We start from the raw sequence: 26,152 nt of genomic DNA on the forward strand, positions 1-26,152 counted from the left end.
AGCGCCTAATAGTGTAGTAGTTTTGAAGTGTAATTATAGCACTGTAATGTATTCTCCGCACCGTCAGTGTCTTGATCTTTCACAATTCAAATGCTGAAATCACACTGGTCCCTACTGTTTCTGGTCAGTCCTGGGTGAACCTTCTGGTGTTATGGGTTTTTCAGTGCTCCCAATCATGGAGCAGTCACATATAACGAAAGAAAACTACCATAGTGTAGTATATTACTTAAAAAGTAACAAATTTATTTAAACAAGTGATTAATTACCACAAGCTAATATAAAATCGGCTAATCTGTATCTATGGTGCAGCATGGACATCCAAAGTAATCACAGTACCAGGTTTTGCCTTGTAAACGTATGAGTCCGGCCGGAGTCTCGGAGCTCTTGCTGTCTCGCAAGCCATTACATCCAGCCCCGCATGTTTACTTTAGATTTACAAATGGATTGTAAGTACTACCTAGAATCTCACGTTCTTCATTTGGGTATTGAACTTTTAGCTTTTGTAGCTCTCTCTCTCTGGAATTCTCATTTGGATCCCTCCATTCTAGAAACCTTCCAAAACAGTTAAGACTTAACTGTTTACTCATGCACTTTAGTAATGGAGCTTTATTTTCTTATTATTTTGCATTTTATAGGAAATTTATCAAACCTACTGAAAAGGACAAATATGTATTGCCCATAGCTACCGATTGGATCCTTGCTATAATTTTATAGAAAGTACTAGATAAATTATTGGTTGCAATGGGTAACATGTCCACATGTTCTTTTTGTTCTATCAATATAATAGCATTTCTCTAACGTCCTAAGTGGATGCTGGGGACTCCGTAAGGACCATGGGGAATAGCGGCTCCGCAGGAGACTGGGCACATCTAAAGAAAGCTTTAGGACTAACTGGTGTGCACTGGCTCCTCCCCCCATGACCCTCCTCCAAGCCCCAGTTAGATTTCTGTGCCCGACGAGAAGGGTGCACACTAGGGGCTCTCCTGAGCTTCTTAGTGAAAGTTTTAGTTTAGGTTTGTTATTTTCAGTGAGACCTGCTGGCAACAGGCTCACTGCATCGAGGGACTAAGGGGAGAAGAAGCGAACTCACCTGCGTGCAGAGTGGATTGGGCTTCTTGGCTACTGGACATTAGCTCCAGAGGGACGATCACAGGCCCAGCCTGGATGGGTCCCGGAGCCGCGCCGCCGGTCCCCTTACAGAGCCAGAAGAGCGAAGAGGTCCGGAAAAATCGGCGGCAGAAGACGTTCCTGTCTTCAATAAGGTAGCGCACAGCACTGCAGCTGTGCGCCATTGCTCTCAGCACACTTCATACTCCGGTCACTGAGGGTGCAGGGCGCTGGGGGGGGCGCCCTGAGACGCAATAAAACATGATAAAAATACCTTACATGGCAAAAAATACATCACATATAGCTCCTGGGCTATATGGATGCATTTAACCCCTGCCAGAATATACAGAAAAACGGGTGATAAGGCCGCCGAAAAGGGGGCGGAGCCTATCTCCTCAGCACACTGGCGCCATTTTCCCTCGCAGCTCAGTTGGAGGGAAGCTCCCTGGCTCTTCCCTGCAGTCACTACACTACAGAAAGGGTTAAAAAAAAAAGAGAGGGGGGCACTAATTAGGCGCAGTATTAGAACATACAGCAGCTATAAGGGGAAAAACACTTATATAAGGTTATCCCTGTATGTATGTATGTATATATATATATATATATATATATATATATATATATATATATATATATATATATATATATAGCGCTTTGGTGTGTGCTGGCATACTCTCCCTCTGTCTCCCCAAAGGGCTAGTGGGGTCCTGTCCTCTATCAGAGCATTCCCTGTGTGTGTGCTGTGTGTCGGTACGTTTGTGTCGACATGTATGAGGAGAAAAATGATGTGGAGACGGAGCAGAGTGTCTGTAACAGTGATGTCACCACCTAGGGGGTCGACACCTGAGTGGATGTACTGTTGAAAATTACGTGACAGTGTCAGCTCTGTATTAAAAAACAGTGGTTGACATGAGACAGCCGGCTACTCAGCTTGTGCCTGTCCAGACGTCTCATAGGCCGTCAGGGGCTCTAAAGCGCCCGTTACCTCAGATGGCAGATACAGACGCCGACACGGATACTGACTCCTGTGTCGACGGTGAAGAGACAACCGTGATTTCCAGTAGGGCCACACGTTACATGATTGAGACAATGGAAAATGTTTTATACATTTCTGATAATACGAGTACCACCAAAAAGGGGTATTATGTTCGGTGAGGAAAAAACTACCTGTAGTTTTCCTGAATCTGAGAAATAAAATGTGTGATGATGCGTGGGTTTCCCCCCGATAACAATTGATAATTTCTTAAAAAGTATTGGCTGTATACCCTTTCCCGCCAGAGGTTAGGGTGCGTTGGGAAACACCCCCTAGGGGGGATAAGGCGCTCTCACGCTTGTAAGAACAAGGGCTCTACCCTCTCATGAGATGGCCGCCCTTAAGGATCCTGCTGATAGAAAGCAGGAGGGTATCCAAAAATGTATTCACACACATACTGGTGTTATACTGCGACCAGCAATCGCCTCAGCCTGGAGGTGCAGTGCTGGGTTGGCATGGTCGGATTCCCTGACTGGAAATATTGATATCCTAGATAAGGATAGTATATTATTGCCTATAGAGCATTTAAAAGATGCATTTCTATATATGCAGGATGCACAGCGGAATAATTGCCGACTGGCATCAAGTATAAGTGCGTTGTCCAATTCTACCAGTAAAATGGTCAGGTGATGCGGATTCCAAACGGCATTTGGAAGTATTGCCTTTGAAAGGGGACATTTGGGGTCGGTCTTTTAGACCTGGTGGCCACGGCAACAACTGGGAAATCCACGTTTGTACCCCAGGTCGCCTCTCAAAATAAGACGCCGTATTATCAGGCGCAGTCCTTTGTTGGCAAGCGGACAAAAGGTTCCTCTTTTCTGCTCGTGACAGAGGGAGAGGAAAAAGGCTGAAGAGATTACCCAGTTCCCAGGAACAGAAATCCTTTCCCGCCTCTGCAAAGCCCTCAGTATGACGCTAGGGCCTTACAAGCTCAGGCACGGTGGGGGCCCGTTCTCAATGAATTTCAGTGCGCAGTGGGCTCACTCGCAAGTAGACCCCTGGATCCTTCAGGTAATATCTCAAGGGTACATATTGAAATTCGAGACGTCTCCCCCTCGCCGTTTCCAAAAGTCGGCTTTTCCGACGTCTCCCTCTGACAGGGAGGCAGTTTTGGAAGCCATTCACAAGCTGTATTCCCAGCAGGTGATAATCAAGGTACCCCTCCTGCAACAGGGAACGGGGTATTATTCCACACTATTGTGGTACCGAAGCCAGACGGCTCGGTGAGACCGATTCTAAATCTAAAATCTTTGAACACTTACATACAGAGGTTCAAATTCAAGATTGAGTCACTCAGAGCAGTGATTGCGAACCTGGAAGAAGGGGACTACATGATGTCTCGGGACATCAAGGATGCTTACCTTCATGTCAAAATTTACCCTTCTCACCAAGGGTACCTCAGGTTATGGTACAGAACTGTCACTATCAGTTCAGACGCTGCCGTAGGGATGGTCCACGACACCCCGGGTCTTTACCAAGGTAATGGCCGAAATGATATCCCTTCGAAGGAAGGGAATTTTAGTTATCCCTTACTTGGACGATTCCCTGATAAGGGTAAGATCCAGGGAACAGTTGGAAGTCGGTGTAGCACTATCTCAGGTAGTGTTGCGGCAGCACGATTGGATTCTCAATATTCCAAAATCGCAGCTGGTTCCGACGACTTGTCTTCTGTTTCCTAGGGATGTTCCTGGACACAGTCCAGAAAAAAGGTGTTTCTCCCGGAAGAGAAAGCCAGGGAGTTATCCGAGCTAGTCAGGAACCTCCTAAAATCGAACCAAGTCTCAGTGCATCAATGCACAAGGGTTCTGGGTAAAAATGGTGGCTTCCTACGAAGCAATCCCATTCGTTAGATTCCACGCAAGAGATTTCCAGTGGAACCTACTGGACAAATGGTCCGGGTCGCATTTTCAGATGCATCAGCGGATAACCCTGTCACCAAGGACAAGGGTATCCATCCTGTGGTGGTTGCAGAGTGCTCATCTTCTAGAGGGCCGCAGATTCGGCATTCAGGACTGGGTCCTGGTGACCACGGATGCCAGCCTGCGAGGCTGGGGAGCAGTCACACAGGGAAGAAATATCCAGGGCTTAGGGTCAAGCCTGGATACATCACTTCACATAAATATCCTGAAGCTAAGGGCCATTTACAATGCTCTAAGCTTAGCAAGACCTCTGCTTCAAGGTCAGCCGGTATTGATCCAGTCGGACAACATCATGGCAGTCACCCACGTAAACAGACAGGGTGGCACAAGAAGCAGGAGGGCAATGGCAGAAGCTGCAGGGATTCTTCGCTGGGCGGAAAATCATGTGATAGCACTGTCAACAGTATTCATTCCGGGAGTGGACAACTGGGAAGCAGACTTCATCAGCACGACCTCCACCCGGGAGAGTGGGGACTTCACCCAGAAGTCGTCCACATGATTAAAAAACTCGACAGGTATTGCGCCAGGTCAAGAGACCCTCAGGCAATAGTTGTAGACGCTCTGGTAACACCGTGGGTGTACCAGTCAGTGTATGTGTTCCCTCCTCTGCCTCTCATACCCAAGGTACTGAGATTGATAAGATGGAGAGGAGAAAGCACTATATTCGTGGCTCCGGATTGGCCAAGAAGGACTTGGTAACCGGAACTTCAAGAGATGCTCACGGAGGATCCGTGGCCTCTACCTCTAAGAAGGGACCTGCTCCAGCAAGGACCCTGTCTGTTCCAAGACTTACCGCAGCTGCGTTTGACGGCATGGCGGTTGAACGCCGGATCCTGAAGGAAAAAAGGCATTCCGGATGAAGTCATCCCTATCCTGATCAAAGCCAGGAAGGATGTAACCGCAAAAACATTATCCCCGCAATTGGCGAAAATATGTTGCGTGGTGCGAGGCCAGTAAGTCCCGACGGAGGAAATTCAACTGGGTCGATTCCTACATTTCCTGCAAACAGGAGTGTCTATGGGCCTGAAATTGGGGTCCATTAAGGTTCAAATTTCGGCCCTGTCAATTTTCTTCCAAAAAGAACTAGCTTCAGTCCCTGAAGTTCAGACGTTTGTAAAAGGGGTACTGCATATACAGCCTCCTTTTGTGCCTCCAGTGGCACTTTGGGATCTCAATGTAGTTTTGGGTTCCAAAAGTCACATTGGTTTGAACCACTTAAATCTGTGGAGTTAAAATATCCCACATGGAAAGTGGTCATGCTGTTGGCCCTGGCCTGGGCCAGGCGCGTGTCAGAATTGGCGGCTTTATCCTGAAAAAGCCCTTATCTGATTTTCCATTCGGACAGGGCGGAATTGAGGACTCGTCCTCAGTTTCTCCCTAAGGTGGTTTCAGCGTCTCACCTGAACCAACCTATTGGTGGTGCCTGCGGCTACTAGGGACTTGGAGGCCTCCAAGTTGCTAGACGTTGTCAGTGCCCTGAAAATATGTTTCCAGGACGGCTGGAGTCAGGAAATCTGACTCGCTGTTTATCCTGTGTGCACCCAACAAGCTGGGTGCTCCTGCTTCTAAGCAGACTATTGCTCGTTGGATTTGTAGTACAATTCAGCTTGCACATTCTGTGGCAGGCCTGCCACAGCCAAAAATCTGTAAATGCCCACTCCACAAGGAAGGTGGGCTCATCTTGGGCGGCTGCCCGAGGGGTCTCGGCTTTACAACTTTGCCGAGCAGCTACTTGGTCAGGAGCAAATACGTTTGTAAAATTCTACAAAATTGATATCCTGGCTGAGGAGGACCTGGAGTTCTCTCATTTGGTGCTGCAGAGTCATCCGCACTCTCCCGCCCGTTTGGGAGCTTTGGTATAATCCCCATGGTCCTTACGGAGTCCCCAGCATCCACTTAGGACGTTAGAGAAAATAAGAATTTACTTACCGATAATTCTATTTCTCATAGTCCGTAGTGGATGCTGGGCGCCCATCCCAAGTGCGGATTGTCTGCAATACTTGTACATAGTTATTGTTACAAAAATCGGGTTATTATTGTTGTGAGCCATCTTTCAGAGGCTCCTCTGTTATCATGCTGTTAACTGGGTTCAGATCACAGGTTATACGGTGTGATTGGTGTGGCTGGTATGAGTCTTACCCGGGATTCAAAATCCTTCCTTATTGTGTACGCTCGTCCGGGCACAGTATCCTAACTGAGGCTTGGAGGAGGGTCATGGGGGGAGGAGCCAGTGCACACCAGTTAGTCCTAAAGCTTTCTTTAGATGTGCCCAGTCTCCTGCGGAGCCGCTATTCCCCATGGTCCTTACGGAGTCCCCAGCATCCACTACGGACTATGAGAAATAGAATTATCGGTAAGTAAATTCTTATTATTTTTGCTTTTCCTGACCCATAGCAAGACTGTACACCCATGATAACTAATGGGGTTAAAGCTTATTTCGTTTGTTTTTAGCTTTTGCCATGGGTTAATATTCTCATAGTTCATCAATACACATTGGGGGCTAAATGTAATAGTATACGAGAGTTTGTGTGAGCATGCCTGTATTTTTAAAGCGGCAATCTTTTACAAGGTTATAACAGGTTTTTATTTCTCATCAGATTTATCTTTAGATTATTTATTTATTTATATCTTTATTTATTGTTAATTTAACATTTAAAAAAAACTTTAGAAAGTATCTGTGATTCTGAAATTTTGGTAAACTGTTTTGCATGCGTCAGCAATTGTATCGCATTTGTTTTGAGATGCATGTTTGTGCACCTATATTTATTAACTTTTTTTTTCTAGGGATAGGGTCTTTTCTGGGTGAGCTTGATGACTGAGATCAGGAGTTGAAAGAATTCCCCAATAATTTGAAAGTACTTGTTCTTGGTGATAGCCACAAAGTTCAATATGCATGATGTATCCCAATACCATTTACCTCCTTACCCCAAACATACCATCAACTTGCAAGCGCTTCTCTGCTCTAAAGTGGGAAGTAGCTTGACAAATTAGCTTGACAAAGTTCAATATGCATGATGTATCCCAATACCATTTACCTCCTTACCCCAAACATACCATCAACTTGCAAGCGCTTCTCTGCTCTAAAGTGGGAAGTAGCTTGGCAAATTCCTTTAAAAAAAACAGACTTTCATTTTTTGGTGGAATACTTTGTGATCTCTGGGGGGGGGTTTAAGTGCTACGATGCAGAATCAGACAAGGGAAAGCCGAACACAGGATTCTTACAATTCATTATACATTTATTTTTTTTAAATAGCTCAAATGTACTTCAGAGTTTTTTTTTTTTTTTTAATTATTTTTATTGATTAAAGCAGCAACAAAACATAGTGTATAAACAGAGTACAAGCAATGTTCAAGTCAGGTCGCATAAAATTCCAGGCACAGAAATATGAATACAGTGTATTGTACCTATAATGCTAGTAAACCAGCTTACAATCAAGTAAGCAAATTAGGGGGAGAGATAAGAGGGCTAGGCAAAGACAAACAGGGGTAGACAAGGTGAGAAACATAACCAGTATATTGTGCATGTCAGTCATAGATCATACAATCTAATGGGGCTAGAGTAAGTCACTGGACAGAGCCGCTTCTTGGTGAGTGCAAAACAGTCAAAACCACAGAGTCACTATATATAGTGGACTGACCCTTATTCTCCCCGTATTCACTCCACTTGAACCACTTCACGTATATAGAAGAGGCAGAGGAGGAATATGTACAATTGGCTGTTTCAAACAGGTAATGTTTGTGGACTTTATTCAGAACATGTCTTATACACGGCATGGAAGCTGATTATCATAACTGCGCTATAGCAGCCTTAGTAGAACTCAATATGTGTCCTAAGAGATAAGCATCGCCACTAAGAAGCTTCTGTGAAGAATAATGAAATAGCCCCACTACTGGGTCCACAGGGATTGACACTAATAACACATCCTCTATAAGAGAAAACACCTCAGACCAGATCGGATGGAGCGCTGCACATTCCCAAAAGATGTGATATATACTCCCAATACAACCACAATTCCTCCAACAATACCGGGAAGTGGAAGGCCATATACTATGTTGCCGCTCTGGTGTGAAGTATGCCCTCTGACACAGTTTATAGAACATCTCGGAGTGGCTCAAACATTTTGACATCTTAAAGCAATTAAAAGAAATAGAGTCCCATTCATCCTCATGTAGTGTTCTAGATAGGTCCCTTTCCAATTTGACCTGAGCTGGCAATTTCCCTGTTTTGAAGTTAATCACAATGAGTTGATACCATTTTGTTATACCGCCTCTGTGTAATGAGGAGGTCAGTCTAGAAAACAACAGTTTGGGGAAGGGAGGTAAAACATTCGCCCTTTGAAGGTAGGTGGTTAGCCAGTGATACAACTGAAGGTATTTATAAAAGTCTTGTTTAGGGATATGAAATTGTGTTTGTAGTTGGGAAAAGGACTCAAGCCACTCCTCTGGAAAAACATCTCTTAAGGTCGATAGGCCGGCTAAATGCCACGAGTCAAGCTTCAAATCCGGAATGAGCCGCGCTATCGTCAAAAGCGTTAGGTCTGGGGCGGGCAGACCTATATCATCATGTACAGAGATAATTCTGTGCCACACTGACAGAGTTGTTCTAATCGCAGCTCCTGGGCCGAGCAATGGGGGGGGGGCAGTGTGTGTGGGGGGGAGCCAAAGCAAGTCTGTCAGAGTCACTGGCTATACAGGGTTTGGCACCCTTCCAAATATATTGATAGAATCCTGTTAAACTTATTACCAAGTGATTTAGGGAGAGGTCTGGGGATAGCGCGGAAAAGATACATAAGTTTGGGGAGTAGGATCATCTTGGCAGCCGCAATACATCCCAACCAAGATATATCATGGATAAGCCAGTCTTTAACCAGTTTTCAAAACCGGCTAGATAAACCCCTAGATATTTAAGAGATTTATATTTAGCCTTGAGTAACTTAATAACCTCTTCCAGAATATGTAAGGGGTGAGCCTCAGTCTTGGATGTAGTTAATTTGTAGTAAGAAATGTTGGAATACTCCTCTAGCACGTGGTGGAGTGATGGAAGGGATGTTTCGGAATGCACTATATATAAGAGGATATCATCCACAAATAAACTAAGTTTGCGGGATAGTCCCCCTATCTCAGGACCTTTGATACCGTTAGTAGATCTAATCTTTTCAGCCAGAGGCTCAATGGCCAGAGCAAAAATAATGGGAGACAATGGACATCCCTGCCTAGTGCCAATGGAAATATCAAACCCCAAGGATAGACAGCCGTTCACAAAAACCTTCACTGAAGGAGCAGAATATAGGGCCAGGATAGAGTCCAAGATCCGGCCACGAAAACTAAATCGCAGCTGTACCGACTTCAGATAACCCCAATGCAATCTATCGAACGCCTTCTCGGCATCCAAAGATATAACTAATAGGGGTTCCTTTTTAGAGTCACAGTATTCTATGATGTTGAGCACTCTGCGAGTATTATCCGGAGCCTGCCTGCCCGGAACAAACCCAACCTGGACAGCTGCAATTAATGAAGGGAGAAGGGGACCTAGAGGAGTAGCAATAAGTTTAGCAAATAATTTAGTATCCGTATTTAGCAGGGCTATCGGATGATAGTTTTGTACTGAAGAGGGGGTCTTACCCGGCTTTGGAATCGCTACAATTTGCGCTTCTAGCATTCATTTAGGTAGTCGCCCGGAGGCAGACGTTTCATTGAAGACTGCTAAGAGTGTCGGGCCAAACTGCTTTTATAAGATTTATAAAAATTAGCTGGATAACCATCCTGGCCCGGAGCTTTATCAGCTGGAATAGCATCAATAGCAGCCTCTACCTCAGAAAGAGACCAGGGTGCGCAAAGGGGTCGGCAAGTGGCTGAGTCCAGGGCATGTAGACTCATCACTCAGAAAAGCAGCAACATCAGAATCTAATGGTTGGAGTCGGCACGTAGATTATAGAGCTGGGAGTAGTATTCCGCGAAGGCACTTGCAATATCATACGGGTCCGAAACTGTAGCACCAGTGGAATTATTCACATGGTGGACTCGTGCTTTAGCACAACGGCCTCTCAACTTCCAGGCAAGAAGACCACCAGCTTTGTTGCCAAAAACGTAAAAGCGTTGATTCAGGCGAAACAAGTTGCGTTGAACTTCTCGAAGAGAGAAGGTATTAACCCTCTCTAATGCCTGTAAAAGAAGCTTATAGAGCGATTTATTAGAGGGAGACACTTTATGGGCAGCTTCCAACCTAGCAGCTTTTTTCCGCCTCAGCAAGACTATAACCTTTCTTAAGTTGGGCTGCAGTTTGAATGGCCGATCCACGTACTACTGCCTTAAGAGAACACCAGTGGATAAAAGTGTCTGTCTCCTCGGGGCGATTAGTTTGTAGATGCAGAGAAATGGATTTCTGAATGGCCTGTTGGGCCTACTGGCTGAGACAAAATAAAGTTACCAAGTCTCGAGGGGCCTGGGGCAGCCCTACGTGACACCAAGACCCGTTGAACAAAAAGGGGGGAGTGATAAGACCAAGTCATGGGCAGTATGTCAATCTGACTAAGACGACAAGGTCCACCTATCCGTCAGTATGAAGTCTATTCTCGAGTAGGAGCAATGGACATGAGAATAATACGTATAATCCCGTACCGTCGGGTGTTTAGAGCGCCAGGCATCATAAATGTCCTATTCCCCTAACAAAGTACGGAATCCAGAGGCAGATTCCAGGGGTGCGGTAGATTTCAAAGCAGTAGAGCGGGACCTATCCACTGGCGGTTCTAAGACCATGTTAAAATCACAGAGAACCGTAACGGCCCCCTTGGCATGTTTCTGGAGAACCGCACAAAATTTCCTGCAGAAAGGAAGTTGCCTAGTATTGGGAGCATAATAGGAGACTATAGAGACCTCAGTATCTTCAGGTCGCCCAACCAAAATAAATCTCCCTTTGGGGTCCGCATATTGAGAGACTAAAACAAAGGGGCAATGTTGTGAAACAAGTATGGTAACTCCTGCCTTTTTGGCAGGCCCACTGGTCATGTAGCAGTGTGGGTATCTACTGTCAGAAATGGGGGTGGTCTGATTTGCGAAAGTGCGTTTCCTGGAGCGCTTTAATCTTCTGAAAGGCGGACAGAGCTAATTTTCTCTTTTGAGGTGAATTTAAACCTTTAGCGTTGAGACAATATTAACCATGATAGAAAATAAACAGTGCTATCAGAGCTCAGCAATGACTGAAATAAGCTCAGCCAGGACATACAAATGGTGCAAACAGGGGCAGGGGAGGACAAGACACCAGACACATGAGGGTGAACACACAGAAAATAATAAAAACAAACTCCAGTGGAGTCATAGCGAGGCGCCAAAAGGAAACGCCTCACTCAGGAAGTGCAGGGGCAGTAGTGGCCTACCTCCCCGCACTCGCCCAGTAAACAGTAATAACTAACTCAAACCTAAAACTGTAAATGGTTGAAGACTTGTCAAACTCGATAAGATCAAGGCAAAAAGAGCATTAGAGGTGTCAATAAAGCTGACCTAAGCTGAATGCAATGTAAGGGTAACGCCTAAGTAATATTCAAAGAAGCAGACAATAGTAAATGAGACAACATTGCTACACTGTCAATGAGTTATGAACATAGACCATAAAATACCACAAAGGACAAAAAAACTGAAAGGTCAGAATAAACAAGAAACCTCAGCCAACTATGAGGCCTATGGATGCTTTCCAACCATCGCCCATTCCTGCTGAAGGCGGTGGTCCGAGAAAGAGGCACACGAATCACAGGGGAGGTTCCATCTGGTGAGAAGATTCATGCCATCTTCCACCGTAGCAACGGCCATAGTAGAGCCCTCCCTAGAGATCAGGAGCCTAGTCGGAAAACCCCATCGGAAGACAATGCCTTCCTTCCGAAAAATGGGCGTGACAGGCTGGAATGAGCGTTTTTTAACCAGAGTAGCCCGAGAGAAGTCTCCAAAGAGTTATAGATGTCCCAACACTTCCTCAGAGGAAGATGATGGTCTGGCAGCTTTAAGCAAGGCTTCCTTAGCATGAAAAAAAGTTTATCCTCATTACGACGTCACAAGGAACACCTTCCAGGGCATTCTTAGCTTTTGGCAATCTGTGGATGCGATCTATGAGGAGATCCGATGTGAAAGTCGATGGCAACAGCTTCCGAAACAGTTCAAGAGCGACATCATGCAGACTACTGTTCGAGACCATTTCAGGAACGTCCTGTAATTTTAAGATTATTTCTGCGCGATCTGTCCTCCAAATCAGCCAATTTATCACGGAGAGAAGCCACCTCACCCTCCAAGGTTTAGTTTGAAACAATCGAATCGTGCAGGGGGGGAGAAAAAAACATTGGAGTGGGTAGTTACATCAGGGGTTAATCTCCACAGCGCAGCCTGCCGTATCCACTAGAATCCAGGCATTCCTGACACCCTAAAGGGCCAGCCGTAGACCTGCAAACAGTGGCCAAATATAGGGAGAAACAGGGGCTAGGCTGTGAAGCAGGCACTGAGAGGTGATGTGTAGGAGAGTGGACAGGAACGCCAGCAGGGCTCTCCCTGGATAAGGCAGCTCAGCAGACACTTATAACAGCAGCGGCTTCTGGGCTCCAAAAAGGCGGGTTGGCAGGAAGCAATGGACTGCTGGGAGCCACTCACCGAATAACAGCCAGGCAGGTAACTTCCACAGCAGGATGGGAAGCCGGGACTCCTGCAGCGGCATCTAGCAGCGTCGTTCTCCCAGACACGTCCGCGTCTCAAGCGGCAGCAGGCAACGGCACGGGGGAGCAGCCGGCTCCAGCACACACACACCTCCGGGATCCTCTGCAGAGCGGACCTCCCGGAGCCACACCGCGGTCCGGGGCACAGGTCAGCGGTAAGAGGGCAAGAGCACAGGAAACAGAGTCCGGGATGGGGAATAGTCTGCTCCACGAACACCAAACTCGAGGCCCCGGCTTTGTGCGTGGTAGTAGGCCGCAACCCGCAGAGAGAGCTATAAGCCTCTACCGGCTCCGCAACCTGGCCAGCCGGGTGTGGATCATCAAATCGACAGTATCTAGGTTGACAATGTTTAGGTCGACCACTATTAGTCGACAGGGTTTCTAGGTCGACATGTGGTAGGTCGACAGGTCAAAAGGTCGACATGAGGGGGGTTTTTTGTTTTTGTTTTTTGTGTAGTTTTCTCCGTAGAGTGACCGGGAACCCCAATTAGTGCCACGTGTCCCCTCGCATGGCTCTCTTCGCTCACCATGCTTCGGGCAAGGTGCCACGCTCCGCTACCACTTCGCTCGGCACAGATTACCGTTCCAGTCGTAGTCCACGTGGATCGTTAAGTATGAAAAAGTTAAAAAAAAAAAAAAAAAAAGGAAAACATTTTTGAAAAACTCATGTCGACCTAGCACATGTCGACCTTCCATCCCTGTCGGCCTAGTGACTGTCGACCTATAGTGGTCGACCTAGACAGTGTAGACCTTCAGACCAGATCCCGGCCAGCCACACTGTAAAAAGAAAGGAAGCACACTGGGGCGCACACTCGAAGGGGCAGCCAGGTCGAAATAGGGAAAATAAGAGCTATAAAGCAGGAGCTGCAGGGTTCTGCTTCCACACTGCTCAGCAGCCAGGCCACGACCCCTGTACTCCAGAGTTTTGACTATATACTGTAAAGTATATTAAAAAATACAAAGAATATATTATAAATATATTCTTTGTATTCTAATAATTTTTATAGTCAAAACTCTGGAGTAAAAAGTGTGATAGGTGAGGTAGTTCCTCCCCTGCCTATCTTTTCTATACATCAAAACTCACCAAATTTCCAGGAGTATATACTGCTGCTCCTGTATATAATGCTCAAATGAACACTTGGGCTCATATATTATGTGTAAATCTGTCTCTGGTACTAGCCAGTGTCTCCTCAGCCATTTACCTCACCACACATCATTAGTGCTTATTATATAATTTTTAGTTCCTAATTAATAATGTGCTGCATTGCTTGAATGAAGATGGCTGTTCATTTGATCTGACTTTTCCTGAAATTTATTTTCATCCACAGGGTCAACAACTCCGGTTCTGAGAAGGCTCTCACGGACTCTAATCTTCATGATATTCCTGTTTGAGCACAGGTGAGATGTTCATTGCCTCATTCAGCCTTACTAGCACAAAGTCCATGCCAATTGCCTACTAATTGTCTCTGCTTTGTGTACAGTATGTTTAGAACCGGGAAATGAAAATTTAATTTTATTCATATTCTGGTAGAAGATTTGTAGTTTCTTAATTATATATTCCTTATGTATGTCAAAAAAAATTCCCTTTAATGACGTGTAATTTTCAGTTATCAACACTGTGCTTTAATTACTATGTCCATTTCATATACTGAACTTATGTTCACCTCTGCATAGTCTGCAGTTCTGTCAACACGTCCTGTTACAGCCCAATTCTGCCTCTTCAGTTGTAAACTGAAATGTGTGCAGCTGCATTACTCCACAAAAGGCATACGTTCTACTCCGCATCAAGCGTCATGTGGCTAAAACAAGGAATTGATCTGCACAACAATTCATGCCAGTTTTACATGAAATCCATAATTCAATGGTTATTTAGACTTTTTCTGTATTTTCGTTTGCAGGCTTTTATAATGTGCATTTCTTTTATTACATTTTCCAGTTTACTGCAAAAATAACAATGGATCGGGGAAGAGGTCAAAGGGAAGGTGCAGGCTTAAGCAGAAATATTTACCCTCAACAATATAGCTACCCCTCATCACAGAATTTAGAGATACAGGAGCTAGCATCCAAGAGAGTGGACATTCAGAAAAAAAGATTTTACTTGGATGTCAAACAGAGTGCTCGAGGACGTTTTTTGAAAATCGCAGAAGTCTGGATTGGCAGAGGGCGACAGGATAATATCAGAAAGAGCAAGTTAACTTTATCTTTGTCTGTTGCTGCTGAATTAAAGGATTGTTTAGGCGATTTCATTGAACATTATGCCCATCTAGGTCTTCGAAGCAGTCATTCTCAGAGAAGTGAACATGGAAGTGACAAAGAGCATGATTCCAGGAGGAGACCACATCCAGCCTCACCATCCGGTTCTGCGGGATCTGAAGAGCCTGCCACACACAGTGTACTGAAAACAGAATACATTGAGCGAGACAATAGGAAATATTACCTAGACCTTAAGGAAAATCAGCGAGGACGTTTTTTAAGAATTAGACAAACTATGACCAGAGGGCCTGGAATGATTGGCTATTTTGGCCAGAGTTTGGGTCAGGAGCAGACTATAGTTCTGCCAGCGCAAGGTATGATTGAATTTAGAGATGCATTGGTTCAACTTATTGAAGATTATGGTGAAGGTGATATAGAAGAACGAAGAGGTGGTGGGGATGAACCTCCTGAGCTTCCAGAAGGAACATCTTTCAGGGTGGACAACAAGCGGTTCTACTTTGATGTGGGTTCGAACCGTTATGGCATATTTTTGAGGGTAAGCGAAGTTAGACCACCATACCGCAATACTATAACAGTCCCTTACAAAGTGTGGACAAGGTTTGGGGACAATTTTATTAAATATGAAGAAGAAATGAGAAAAATTTACAACAGCCATAAAGAAAAAAGAATGGATGTCCGTGTGGACAGTAGTGAAGAGCAAGAGTGTCCAGAATAGAACAAATGCCAGTTGAACACCTACAAAATTATTGAAGTCTTTTTATTGAAGACCAATTCTGTAGTCTTTTAGAAGATTTTTCCTATTTTTAATTTTTGTTCATTCCTTTATTTTTTAGCAGAGAATCATTGGACAAAATGAATAGTCTGGTATTCCACATTTAATCTACAACACAGATACTCTATGAGCGTACCAGCCTCTCTTACAGCTGCTTCACTAATATCAAGACTTTAGAAGTATGTTTTTGATCAGCACAAAGTTCAACATTTTAAATACCTTAGGTAAGGCTTGAATTGCACTATCAAAGCTAATCACATATATCTATATTTCTACTTGTATAGATGTATAGATATATTATACAGTGTTATACAGAGAAGACATATTATATAAACTTTTTTTTTTTTTTTTTCATTTGATAAGAAAAGCTCTGACAAGCTTATTTACAGGGCATTTATTACTGTGAATGTATATGAAATGCATTTACATGTTTGCAGACTCTGTTCGAGTTTAGAATGTCTGCTGGATACAGGATCCATCAGTAATGAAGAAGAAGAAGAATAGCTGACAGTGTGTGTGTGTTAACTGTTTACACTGTTTACAGCCAAGGAATTTATATTTCTCACTATTAAAAACATCAAAAATTATAGTCTCAACAAAATAGCTGCACCGTAAACAAAATTGAGATTAATAAAGATGTCCATACAGCAGTTGTGTTGTGCAGAGGTAAGAGTGTGCAATTATGCCTTTTAACAATACTTCTCCCATCATGGCTGTTTTTTTATATATAAATCTATAGACTATGAAGCACCTCTGTATAGGCCTGTTGTATAATGGTAGCTTGTTTATACTATATGTTAATTTATCTTTTGGGGGATTTTTCCCTCCTATGTGTGGGTGTGTTAGGTTATAATGAAATGGCTATTAGTGAATGTGCAACTATACTTATGGTTAGTTGTTGCTTGATTGCAGTGTTTATACAGCATCTCCTGGCATAGAAAGTGTGGATGTTTAAAGGAAAAGAAGACAAAAACCTTTGTTCCACCTTAATAGTGGCATAGGGTTCTCATTCCTAAAAAAGGGGACTATTGAACCATACCAAATCTGCCCTTACTTGCGTATTATTTTGCACAAGGGTTGCTGAATTTATATGTTCGGTGTACAAGCACTGAAAAGTTTTATTTTTATTTAAAGAAAAAAATACATATATATCTATAACTATATATACACCATTAGTGTTTTAGTTAATTGAAACTTGTATATATATCATAGTTATGCATGTTAAGCATACCTATAGAGTTACCTTTTTTAGTAAAGATTCTAAGTGGAGTGTACAGTAAGTATCACTAAACACTGTTGCTGCTAATCACAGTGCCTGTAGTAACTGAGAACATGTACACAGCTAACTGGGTGTATGAATGTAACAGCAGACCATTTGGGCCATACATATCCCACATTTGGGTAACAATGATTCCTCTATCCGTCACATAATGACATTTTCCATGATTGTTCTTGTACAATAGATTTCCAGTTGAAGTATAAAATTTGGATTTTTTTTTTTTCTGCACATAATCACTTTATCATGGTATCCGTCTCAATATGAGTGTTCCTTATATATTTGCTAATTTTTTTTTTTTTTTATATTATAATGAAAAAAACTTGTGTGTACATTAATACATTTCTTTTTCTTCTAAACCATATATAGAATAATATACAATAATCAGAGTTGTTTCAATAGGGCTAATTTAGCAACATTGCATTTAGGTGTGAGATCGGCACTGAATTAGAACTGCTCAGCAAATGGCTTTTATCTGTCTAGTGCAAGTTGGTCAGTGTAAGGAAATATCGAATAGTTGCTGTAGTAAGTGCAAATGTTACACCTTAGTGAAATGTTAACTCAAATGAAAGGCCATATACATAGGCGTGCGCAGCACATTTTATTAGGGGGTGCACCGTTGGAGGGGCGTGTCTAGCACCATCTATTGATGGTCAACGCAATATAAAATATCCACCCTTGTACCAATCCTAATAAAGCAGATACATTGTCAGATGTTGTGGTGTGCACCAAACAAACACCCCTGATGGCACTCACTGCAATTACACTGCTCCTCCTCGGCCTGGTCTGGCTCCCCCTCTCTTTCCCCTGCAAGCTGCAGCAGCTTACTTACAAGTCAGTCACTCACTGACACCGACGGTCGCAGACTAGTACTGCTGCTGCTGTAAAAACGAGTGACGTGTCAATGCTGCTGCCGACCGCCTGCCAGTATTGAATTTGTCTTCCTAGGAGGAATGCTGGCTGCATGCTGATCCTCATCAGTGGCTGGCGTTGGCATAGCATAGGAGAGAGGTGCGTGTGTGGCGAGTGTGATGGGTGGGCCTGCGAGCAGCATGACTTAATCGCATCACATCACGCTGTTTTTGTACATGGAGGTGGAGCCGGGAGTTTGAAAGCCGGTGGCAATGGCACCCTTGATTAACCCAGGCGTCTGGTCATTAATGCAGTCCCGACAGGGTGCAGCGCAGAGGGGACAATAATCAGCCTGCTTGGCGATCGCTGCATCAGGCATGTGAGATCGGGGTGCCAGACATTAGGGGGTGCCTGTGCGCACCAGGCACCCCCCCTGCGCACACCTATGGCCATATAGCGTATATACTAACACATTAAGAAGGCAATATTGTATGTGTGTGTTCTACCACCATGGTTTAGGGTTAGTGTATATAGGCCCTCATTCTGAGTTGTTCGCTCGGTATTTTTCATCGCATCGCAGTGAAAATCCGCTTAGTACGCATGCGCAATGTTCGCACTGCGACTGCGCCAAGTAACTTTACTATGACGAAAGTAATTTTACTCACGGCTTTTTCTTCGCTCCGGCGATCGTAATGTGATTGACAGGAAATGGGTGTTACTGGGCGGAAACACGGCGTTTCAGGGGCGTGTGGCTGAAAACGCTACCGTTTCCGGAAAAAACGCAGGAGTGGCCGGGGAAACGGTGGGAGTGCCTGGGCGAACGCTGGGTGTGTTTGTGACGTCAACCAGGAACGACAAGCACTGAAATGATCGCACAGGCAGAGTAAGTCTGGAGCTACTCAGAAACTGCTAAGTAGTTAGTAATCGCAATATTGCGAATACATCGGTCGCAATTTTAAGAAGCTAAGATTCACTCCCAGTAGGCGGCGGCTTAGCGTGTGTAACTCTGCTAAATTCGCCTTGCGACCGATCAACTCGGAATGAGGGCCTTAGGCTCCAGGTTTTTTAGGTCTTTAGGGATTTGAAGAACTGTAATCCCTGTTTGTAAGACTTCTGTTGAACTATAATGATGTTCTTTAGCCTGTATATTGTAAAAAAAAAAAAATGTTTGTACCTGCTGAATGCATAGTAGCAATGCAAATTAAGTTTTACATGCAAAAACCATTTTACATCTGTGGCAGGACACAGGAGAACATCGCACTTCTAAGTCAAGTACTTTATAAGCGTCATTTTATGATAGAGTAGCTTCTTATCTGTTCTAGGTCTACAGAGTTGTCAGCATTTTACATTGACACTCTATGTAGCAAGTCATGAAGCTAATACTCTGGAAAATGTAAGGGCACCCATCAGGCCTTCATGTTCTATGTAGTAGGACTGCAGTTTGTTTGGCTTACTATGTGTTATCAGGCTTTAATTCATTTTTTCCACATTTAATCTTCAACACAGATGCTCTATGAGCATACCAGCCTCAGTTTAGGGAACATAACCCCAAATTGTAATGGATATATTTGGCCCGTTTAAAGAACCAATAATATGGTAAAGAACAATTCTGCAATAACTGACATACTCATTACTCGGGCGCATTGTGATGCACTTTTATTCACCACTTGGATTTCAGCTTTATTATATATCACTTAAACCATTAAACAGTCTTAACCAGCCCCCCCCTCCCCCCGCCTCCTTATGAAGTTCCTTGTCATTTTTATTCTTCTGATTGCACTACTTGTTCTATTGCGTTTCATGATCTAGAAGACATATGTAGCCTCCAGTTTAAATGGTTATATAGATAAATAATGGTCATATATATTTCTCTAACGTCCTAGTGGATGCTGGGACTCCGTCAGGACCATGGGGAATAGCGGGCTCCGCAGGAGACAGGGCACATCTAAAAAAGCTTTTAGGTCACATGGTGCGTACTGGCTCCTCCCCCTATGACCCTCCTCCAAGCCTCAGTTAGGTTTTTGTGCCCGTCCGAGAGGGTGCAATCTAGGTGGCTCTCCTAAAGAGCTGTTTAGAAAAGTTTTTTTTTAGGTTTCAATCTCAGTGATTCCTGCTGGCAACAGGATCACTGCATCGAGGGACTTAGGGGAGAGATTTCCAACTCACCTGCGTGCAGGATGGATTGGAGTCTTAGGCTACTGGACACTTAGCTCCAGAGGGAGTCGGAACACAGGTCAGCCTGGGGTTCGTCCCGGAGCCGCGCCGCCGATCCCCCTTACAGACGCTGAAGAGACGGCAGAACGGAGGTCCGGAAAGCAGGCGGCAGAAGACTCCTCAGTCTTCTTGAAGGTAGCGCACAGCACGGCAGCTGTGCGCCATTGTTGTCACACGGCTCACTGACTCAGTCACGGAGGGTGCAGGGCGCTGCTGGGGGCGCCCTGGGCAGCAATATAATTACCTTTAGTGGCAAAATAAATACATCACATATAGCCATTAAGGCTATATGTATGTATTTTAACCCAGGCCAGTTTCTTAAAAACCGGGGAAAAGCCCGCCGAAAAAGGGGCGGAGCTTATTCTCCTCAGCACTCAGCGCCATTTTCCTGCTCAGCTCCGCTGGTGAGGAAGGCTCCCAGGTCTCTCCCCTGCACTGCACTACAGAAACAGGGTAACAAAGAGAAGGGGGGCATAAATTGGCGATATTTATATATTAAGAGCGCATATATAGTAAACAACACCTTCTAGGGTTGTTTATATACATTTATAGCGCTTTTGGTGTGTGCTGGCAAACTCTCCCTCTGTCTCCCCAAAGGGCTAGGGGGTCCTGTCTTCGATTAGAGCATTCCCTGTGTGGCTGCTGTGTGTCGGTACGTGTGTGTCGACATGTATGAGGACGATGTTGGTGTGGAGGCAGAGCAATTGCCGATGATGGTAATGTCACCCCCTAGGGAGTCGACACCGGAATGGATGGCTTTAGTTATGGAATTACGTGATAATGTCAGCACATTACAAAAGTCAGTTGACGAAATAAGACGCCCGGCAAACCAGTTAGTACCGGTTCAGGCGTCTCAGACACCGTCAGGGGCTGTAAAACGTCCTTTACCTCAGTCAGTCGACACGGGTACCGACACAGATGAATCTAGTGTCGACGGTGAAGAAACAAACGTATTTTCCAATAGGGCCACACGTTATATGATCACGGCAATGAAGGAGGCTTTGCAGATCTGATACTGCTGGTACCTCAAAAAGGGGTATTATGTGGGGGGTGAAAAAACTACCTGTATTTTTTCCAGAATCAGAGGAATTGAATGACGTGTGTGATGAAGCGTGGGTTAACCCCGATAGAAAACTGCTAATTTCCAAGAAGTTATTGGCATTATACCCTTTCCCACCAGAGGTTAGGGCGCGCTGGGAAACACCCCCTAGGGTGGATAAGGCGCTCACACGTTTATCAAAGCAAGTGGCGTTGCCGTCTCCGGATACGGCCGCCCTCAAGGATCCAGCAGATAGGAGGCTGGAAACTACACTGAAGAGTATATACACACATACTGGTGTTATACTGCGACCGGCAATAGCCTCAGCCTGGATGTGCAGTGCTGGGGTAGTGTGGTTGGATTCTCTGACTGAAAATATTGATACCCTGGATAGGGACAGTATTTTATTGACTCTAGAGCAATTAAAGGATGCTTTCCTTTATATGCGAGATGCTCAGAGGGATGTTTGTACTCTAGCATCAAGAGTAAGCGCGATGTCCATATCTGCCAGAAGAAGTTTATGGACGCGACAGTGGTCAGGTGATGCGGATTCCAAGAGGCATATGGAAGTATTGCCATATAAAGGAGAGGAATTGTTTGGGGTCGGTCTTTCGGACCTGGTGGCCACGGCAACTGCCGGCAAATCCACTTTTTTACCTCAGACCCCCTCCCAACAGAAAAAGACACCGTCTTTTCAGCCGCAGTCCTTTCGCTCCTATAAAAAGCGACCAAAAGGACAGTCTTATCTGCCGCGAGGCAGAGGAAAGGGTAAGAAAGGGCAGCAAGCAGCCCCTGCCCAGGAACAGAAGCCCGCCCCGGCTTCTACAAAGCCATCAGCATGACGCTGGGGCTTTACAAGCGGACTCAGGAACGGTGGGGGGTCGACTCAAGATTTTCAGCAATCAATGGGTTCACTCACAAGTGGACCCGTGGGTCCTGCAGATAGTATCTCAGGGTTACATGCTGGAGTTCGAAAGGTCTCCCCCTCGCCGGTTCCTAAAGTCTGCTTTACCAACGTCTCCCTCAGAAAGGACGTCGGTTTTGGAAGCCATTCACAAGCTGTATTCTCAGCAGGTGATAGTCAAGGTACCCCTCCTACAACAGGGAAAGGGGTATTATTCCACACTATTTGTGGTACCGAAACCGGACGGTTCGGTAAGGCCTATTCTAAATCTGAAATCCTTGAACCTGTACATAAAGAAATTCAAGTTCAAGATGGAGTCACTCAGAGCAGTGATAGCGAATCTGGAAGAAGGAGACTTCATGGTGTCCTTGGACATAAAAGATGCTTATCTACATGTCCCGATTTACCCCTCACACCAAGGGTATCTCAGGTTCGTGATACAAGACTGTCATTATCAGTTTCAAACGCTGCCGTTTGGGTTGTCCACGGCCCCTCGGGTCTTTACCAAGGTAATGACCGAAATGATGGTTCTTCTACGAAGAAAAGGCGTATTAATTATCCCTTACTTGGACGATCTCCTGATAAGGGCAAAGTCCAGAGAACAGCTGGAAGTCGGTGTAGCGCTAACACAAGTAGTGCTTCAGCAACACGGGTGGATTCTAAATCTTCCAAAATCTCAATTGACCCCGACAACACATCTGCTGTTCCTGGGCATGATTCTGGACACGGTTCAGAAAAAGGTATTTCTCCCGGAAGAGAAAGCAAGGGAGTTATCCGAACTTGTCAAGAACCTCCTAAAACCAGGAACTGTGTCAGTACATCAATGCACAAGAGTCCTGGGAAAGATGGTGGCTTCGTACGAAGCGATTCCATTCGGCAGATTCCATGCACGAACATTTCAGTGGGATCTGCTGGACAAATGGTCCGGATCGCATCTGCACATGCATCAGCGGATAACACTGTCACCGAGAACAAGGTTGTCTCTCCTGTGGTGGTTGCAGACTGCCCATCTGTTAGTGGGCTGCAGATTCGGCATACAGGACTGGGTCCTGGTGACTACGGATGCCAGCCTACGAGGTTGGGGAGCAGTCACAAAGGGAAGAAACTTCCAGGGCGTGTGGTCAAACCTGGAGACGTCTCTTCACATAAATATACTGGAGCTAAGAGCGATCTACAATGCTCTAAGCCTGGCAAAATCGCTGCTTCAGGGTCAGCCGGTGTTGATCCAGTCCGACAACATCGCGGCAGTCGCCCACGTAAACCGACAAGGCGGCACGAGAAGCAGGAGTGCAATGGCAGAAGCTGCAAGGATTCTGCGCTGGGCGGAGAATCATGTCGTAGCACTGTCAGCAGTGTTCATCCCGGGAGTGGACAACTGGGAAGCAGATTTCCTCAGCAGACACGACCTTCACCCGGGAGAGTGGGGACTTCATCCAGAAGTTTTCCACATGATTGTGAACCGTTGGGAAAAACCAAAGGTGGACATGATGGCGTCTCGCCTCAACAAAAAATTGGACAGGTATTGCGCCAGGTCAAGAGACCCTCAGGCAATAGCTGTGGACGCTCTGGTAACACCGTGGGTGTACCAGTCAGTGTATGTGTTCCCTCCTCTGCCTCTCATACCAAAGGTACTGAGAATTATACGGAAAAGAGGAGTAAGAACAATACTGGTAGCTCCGGACTGGCCAAGAAGAACTTGGTATCCGGAACTTCAAGAGATGCTCACGGAGGATCCGTGGCCTCTACCTCTAAGAAGGGATCTGCTTCAGCAGGGACCTTGTATGTTCCAAGACTTACCGCGGCTGCGTTTGACGGCATGGCGGTTGAACGCCGGATTCTAAAAGAGAAGGGCATTCCTGAGGAAGTTATTCCTACTTTAATTAAAGCCAGGAAAGAAGTGACCGCACAACATTATCACCGCATTTGGAGAAAATATGTTGCGTGGTGTGAGGCCAAGAAGGCTCCAACGGAAGAATTTCAATTGGGTCGATTCTTACATTTCCTGCAAGCAGGATTGTCTATGGGCCTCAAATTGGGGTCCATTAAAGTTCAAATTTCGGCCTTATCAATTTTCTTCCAGAAGGAATTGGCGTCAGTGCCTGAAGTACAAACTTTTGTCAAAGGTGTACTACATATACAACCCCCAATAGTGCCTCCAGTGGCACCGTGGGATTTGAACGTGGTTCTAAATTTTCTCAAATCTCATTGGTTTGAGCCTTTAAAATCGGTAGATTTAAAATACCTTACATGGAAGGTAACCATGCTGTTGGCCCTGGCTTCAGCCAGGAGAGTTTCGGAGTTGGCAGCTTTGTCATACAAAAGCCCATATCTGATATTCCATTCGGACAGGGCAGAATTGAGGACACGTCCTCAATTTCTCCCTAAGGTGGTTTCGGCATTTCACTTGAACCAGCCTATTGTGGTGCCTGCGGCTACTAGCGACTTGGAGGACTCCAAGTTACTGGACGTTGTCAGAGCATTAAAAATATATATTTCAAGGACAGCTGGAGTCAGAAAATCTGACTCGTTGTTTACATTGTATGCACCCAACAAGTTGGGTGCTCCTGCGTCTAAACAGACGATTGCACGTTGGATATGTAGTACAATCCAACTTGCACATTCTGTGGCAGGCCTGCCACAGCCTAAATCTGTAATGGCCCATTCCACAAGGAAAGTGGGCTCATCCTGGGCGGCTGCCCGAGGAGTCTCGGCATTACAACTTTGCCGAGCAGCTACGTGGTCAGGGGAGAACACGTTTGTAAAATTTTACAAATTTGATACTCTGGCTAAAGAGGACCTGGAGTTCTCTCATTCGGTGCTGCAGAGTCATCCGCACTCTCCCGCCCGTTTGGGAGCTTTGGTATAATCCCCATGGTCCTGACGGAGTCCCAGCATCCACTAGGACGTTAGAGAAAATAAGAATTTACTTACCGATAATTCTATTTCTCATAGTCCGTAGTGGATGCTGGGCGCCCATCCCAAGTGCGGATTGTCTGCAATGCTTGTACATAGTTATTGTTACAAAAATCGGGTTATTACTGTTGTTGTGAGCCATCTGTTCAGAGGCTACTTCGTTTGTGTTATCATACTGTTAACTGGGTTCAGATCACAAGTTGTACGGTGTGATTGGTGTGGCTGGTATGAGTCTTACCCGGGATTCAAGATCCTTCCTTATTGTGTACGCTCGTCCGGGCACAGTACCTAACTGAGGCTTGGAGGAGGGTCATAGGGGGAGGAGCCAGTACGCACCATGTGACCTAAAAGCTTTTTTAGATGTGCCCTGTCTCCTGCGGAGCCCGCTATTCCCCATGGTCCTGACGGAGTCCCAGCATCCACTACGGACTATGAGAAATAGAATTATCGGTAAGTAAATTCTTATTATTTGATTTACAGATTCATTCCTGAAGATTACTAGCACAGCATTGCTATAGGTATTAGTTTTTAGGACTGTGTAGCATATGATACTTTTTTAATGTCCGTGTTGGGGTAGGACTGGTCCCATGTGGTTGACAATAGAATGAAAAGAATTGTGTTGCATTTGTCTCCATTATAACTTACATCCTATAATATAAAAGAAATAAGTTATTTATAGATGACCTAAAGTAAATATAAAGTGTAATTTCTATTAAGATTCATAGTATAAAATATATAATTTAATGGGGTTCTCTAATTCTATTTATAAAGTATTTTGCTTATTATTCCATTATATTAGACATGTCAACAAAAATCATCTGCAATATTTATGGAATTTTAGTTTATGGAATTTTTAAAATGAGGAAAACTCTCTGCAACCTTGTGCCAATCTATTTGAATTTATAAAGACCTTCTAATGATCAAAATCAAGGTTCTTGTGTTCAAAATAGCATCTTTTCCTCAGCAAATCTCAATTTTATATTCGAAAAAAAATGATTTGGCAAACTAAATTATCCTATATAGGGCAGTATTCAGTTGAAGTCGTAGCTGCCGTCTAGTCGGAAAGACGGCAGTTTCCGACTGTTTTTAGGTCGAATCATGATACGACCTATTCAATGGGGCTGCCATTTTATGGACTTGTCGGCAATTCTGACTTGTCAGAAAACACGTGGATCGGCTGATTAGCCGCGGATCCACATGTTTTGTTGGATTTGCGGCC

General features: G+C 44.8%; 1 protein-coding gene across 1 annotated transcript in view; it reads left to right on the forward strand.

Annotated features, from left to right (window-relative positions):
• The window catches only part of PURG (purine rich element binding protein G), a 39,146-nt gene extending 19,422 nt beyond the window's left edge, over positions 1 to 19,724 (forward strand). The window contains exons 2-3 of the mRNA XM_063920022.1: positions 14,078 to 14,147; positions 14,686 to 19,724. Of these exons, the coding sequence (XP_063776092.1) occupies positions 14,704 to 15,678 (975 nt within the window). The 5' untranslated portion in view covers positions 14,078 to 14,147; positions 14,686 to 14,703 and the 3' untranslated portion in view covers positions 15,679 to 19,724. The remainder of the gene's footprint in view (positions 1 to 14,077; positions 14,148 to 14,685) is intronic.
• Positions 19,725 to 26,152: the final 6,428 nt, after the last annotated feature.

The sequence above is a fragment of the Pseudophryne corroboree genome, chromosome 1, assembly GCF_028390025.1.
Source record: "Pseudophryne corroboree isolate aPseCor3 chromosome 1, aPseCor3.hap2, whole genome shotgun sequence".
NCBI lineage: Eukaryota > Metazoa > Chordata > Amphibia > Anura > Myobatrachidae > Pseudophryne > Pseudophryne corroboree.